The sequence below is a fragment of the Neopelma chrysocephalum genome, unplaced genomic scaffold, assembly GCF_003984885.1.
Source record: "Neopelma chrysocephalum unplaced genomic scaffold, ASM398488v2 Primary Assembly neopelma1_95032, whole genome shotgun sequence".
In the NCBI taxonomy this organism is placed as follows: domain Eukaryota; kingdom Metazoa; phylum Chordata; class Aves; order Passeriformes; family Pipridae; genus Neopelma; species Neopelma chrysocephalum.
Window position 1 is genome coordinate 1 of NW_020923734.1, and position 2,499 is coordinate 2,499.

At 66.3% G+C, this 2,499-nt stretch overlaps 1 protein-coding gene across 1 annotated transcript; it reads right to left on the minus strand.

The window, feature by feature from the left end:
* Positions 1-6: 6 nt before the first annotated feature.
* LOC113980712 (pyruvate carboxylase, mitochondrial-like) lies at positions 7-2,494 on the minus strand (the record flags this gene model as incomplete). Its single annotated transcript, XM_027707916.1, has 5 exons — positions 7-174; positions 418-600; positions 1,418-1,580; positions 1,935-2,053; positions 2,354-2,494. Coding segments are annotated over 5 exons (774 nt in total), but the record flags the coding sequence as incomplete, so codon positions are not given.
* Between the last annotated feature and the right edge of the window lie 5 nt (positions 2,495-2,499).

The window sequence follows — 2,499 nt, forward strand, 5'->3', positions numbered from 1 at the left end:
CCCCCCCCCAGGACTCCCCAGCCCCTGACCCAGGTAGTGCAGCAGTTTCTGGGCTCGGTTCTGCCCCGGGCGCAGGTGGAACAGTTCGGGGTTCTCATCGATGAACTGGGTGTCTGTGGAGCCCTTCAAAAACTGGGGGTGGGCCAGGACGTTCTGCAGGAACGGGATGTTCGTCTGGGGAGGGGGAGAGAGGGGGGACAAGGAGTGAGAGGAGGGGAAAAACCAGCCCCAAATCCTTGGGTGACACGAAAACACCCCCAAATCCTCGTGGGGTGTTTGGGGGGGGCTCAGAGAGAACCCAAGGGAGGGGGGAAACCAGCCCCCAACCCCCTCGTGCACCTCACCAGAGCCCCTCCAAAGACCCTCCCATGCCCCCAACCCCCTTGTGCCCCCTCCCCGAGCCCCCCCTGAGCCCACCTTGACCCCCCTGATCCTGAACTCGGCCAGGGCCCGGCTCATCTTGGCGGCGGCCGAGGGCTGGTCGGGCCCGTGGGCCACCACCTTCACCAGCAGGGAGTCGTAGTGGGGCGAGATCAGGGCCCCCTGGAACGCTGAGGCCCCGTCCAGGCGGATCCCCATCCCCTCCCCGGAGCGGAACACCTGGGAAAGGGACACAAAAACACATAAAAACACCCCAAAACCTCATAGAGACACCCCAAAAACCCTATAGATACCCTATAGGTACCCCATGGATACCCCAAACCCTACAGCAATCCCACTGCAGGATCCCAGTGGTGTCCCCGTTGTGGGGTCCCAGCGGTGTCCCCATTGAGGGGGGTCTCAGTGTCATCCCTGTGGGGTCCCAGTGCCACCCCCCTGGTGTCCCAGTGTCACCCCCGTGGGGTCCCAGTGGTGTCCCCATGGTGTCCCCGCTAAGGGGGTTCCCAGTGCCATCCCTGTGGGGTCCGAGTGTCACCCCTGTGGTGTCCCAGGGTTGTCCCCGTGGGGTTCCCAGTGCCACCCCCCGATGTCCCAGTGCCACCCCCATGGTGTCCCAGTGTCACCCCCATGGTGTCCCAGCGGTGTCCCCATGGGGTCCCCACTGAGGGGGGTCCCAGTGTCACCCCTATGGGGTCCCAGTGGTGTCCCTGTGGGTTCCCAGTGCCATCCCCATGGGGTCCCAGTGCCATCCCTGTGGAGTCCCAGAGGTGTCCCTATGGGGTCCCAGTGTCACCCCCGTGGGGTCCCAGCAGTGTCCCCACAGTGTCCCATCCCCACTGGGGGGGTCCCAGCACCATCCCTGTGGTGTCCCAGTGCCACCCCCGTGGTGTCCCAGTGTCACCCTGCTGGGTCCCAGTGGTGTCCCTATGGGTTCCCAGTGCCACCCTTGTGGTGTCCCAGTGTCACCCTGTGGGTTCCCAGTGCCACCCCCGTGGGTTCCCAGTGCCACCCCGTGGTGTCCCCCGTGTGTCCCCACCTCGATGCGTCCGGTGTCGGGCTGGAAGCCGCGCGCGGGGTCCTCGGTGGTGACGCGGCACTGGATGGCACAACCATTGACCCGGATGTTCTCCTGCACCAGCCCCAGCTCGGGCAGAGACCGGCCCGCGGCCACCTGCAGCTGGGCATGGACCAGGTCCACACTGGGGGGGCACAGGAGGGGCACGGGGTCAGTGGGGCACAGGGGGGCACAGGGGGTACGACCCCACAGTCACCTGGAGCTGGGCATGGACCAGGTCCACACTGGGGGGGGATAACGGGGTCAGGGGGGCACAACGGGGTCAGGGGGTACCCCCCCATGGGCACCTGGGGCTGGGCACGGACCAGGCCCACGCTGGGGGGGCACAGGGGACACAGGGGATACAAGGAGTTCGAAGGTTCCCTCCAAGTTTTGGGGGTTCCCCCGTTATTCTGGAACTTCTGGGTTTCCCCCGGAGTTTTTGGGGTTCCCCGGGGTGTTTTTGGGGTTCCCCCCGAGGTGTTTTTGGGGTCCTCACTCGGTGATCTCCTCGGTGACCGTGTGCTCCACCTGCAGCCTCGAGTTGACCTCGATGAAATAATAGTCCCCGTTCTGGTCCACCAGGAACTCCACGGTGCCCGCGTTCTCGTAGCCCACCTGGCACCCCAAATCACACAGCTGAGGGGGGGGCAGACCCCCCACCCTATTCTCCCCTGTCCCCCCCCATCCCCAAGTACCTGCTGTGCCCACCTGGCACCCCAAAACACACAGGTGAGGGGGGAACCAGACCCCCCCACCCAATTCTCCTCTGTCCCCCCCACTCCGTGCCCCCCCAGCCTCCCAATTGTGGGGGTACCTGCCGTGCCCACCTGGGACCCCAAAATCATGCAGGCAAGGGGGGTGCCCCTGTCCCCTGTCCCCCTCCGTGCCCCCCCAGCCCCCCAATTTTGGGGGTACCTGCTGTGCCAGGCGCACGGCGTCCTGGGCCAGGCGGGCGCGGAGCTCGGGGGGCAGCCGGGCAGCCGGGGCGATCTCCACAACCTTCTGGTGCCGCCGCTGGATGGAGCAATCCCGCTCGTGCAGGTGCACCACGTTCCCGTGGG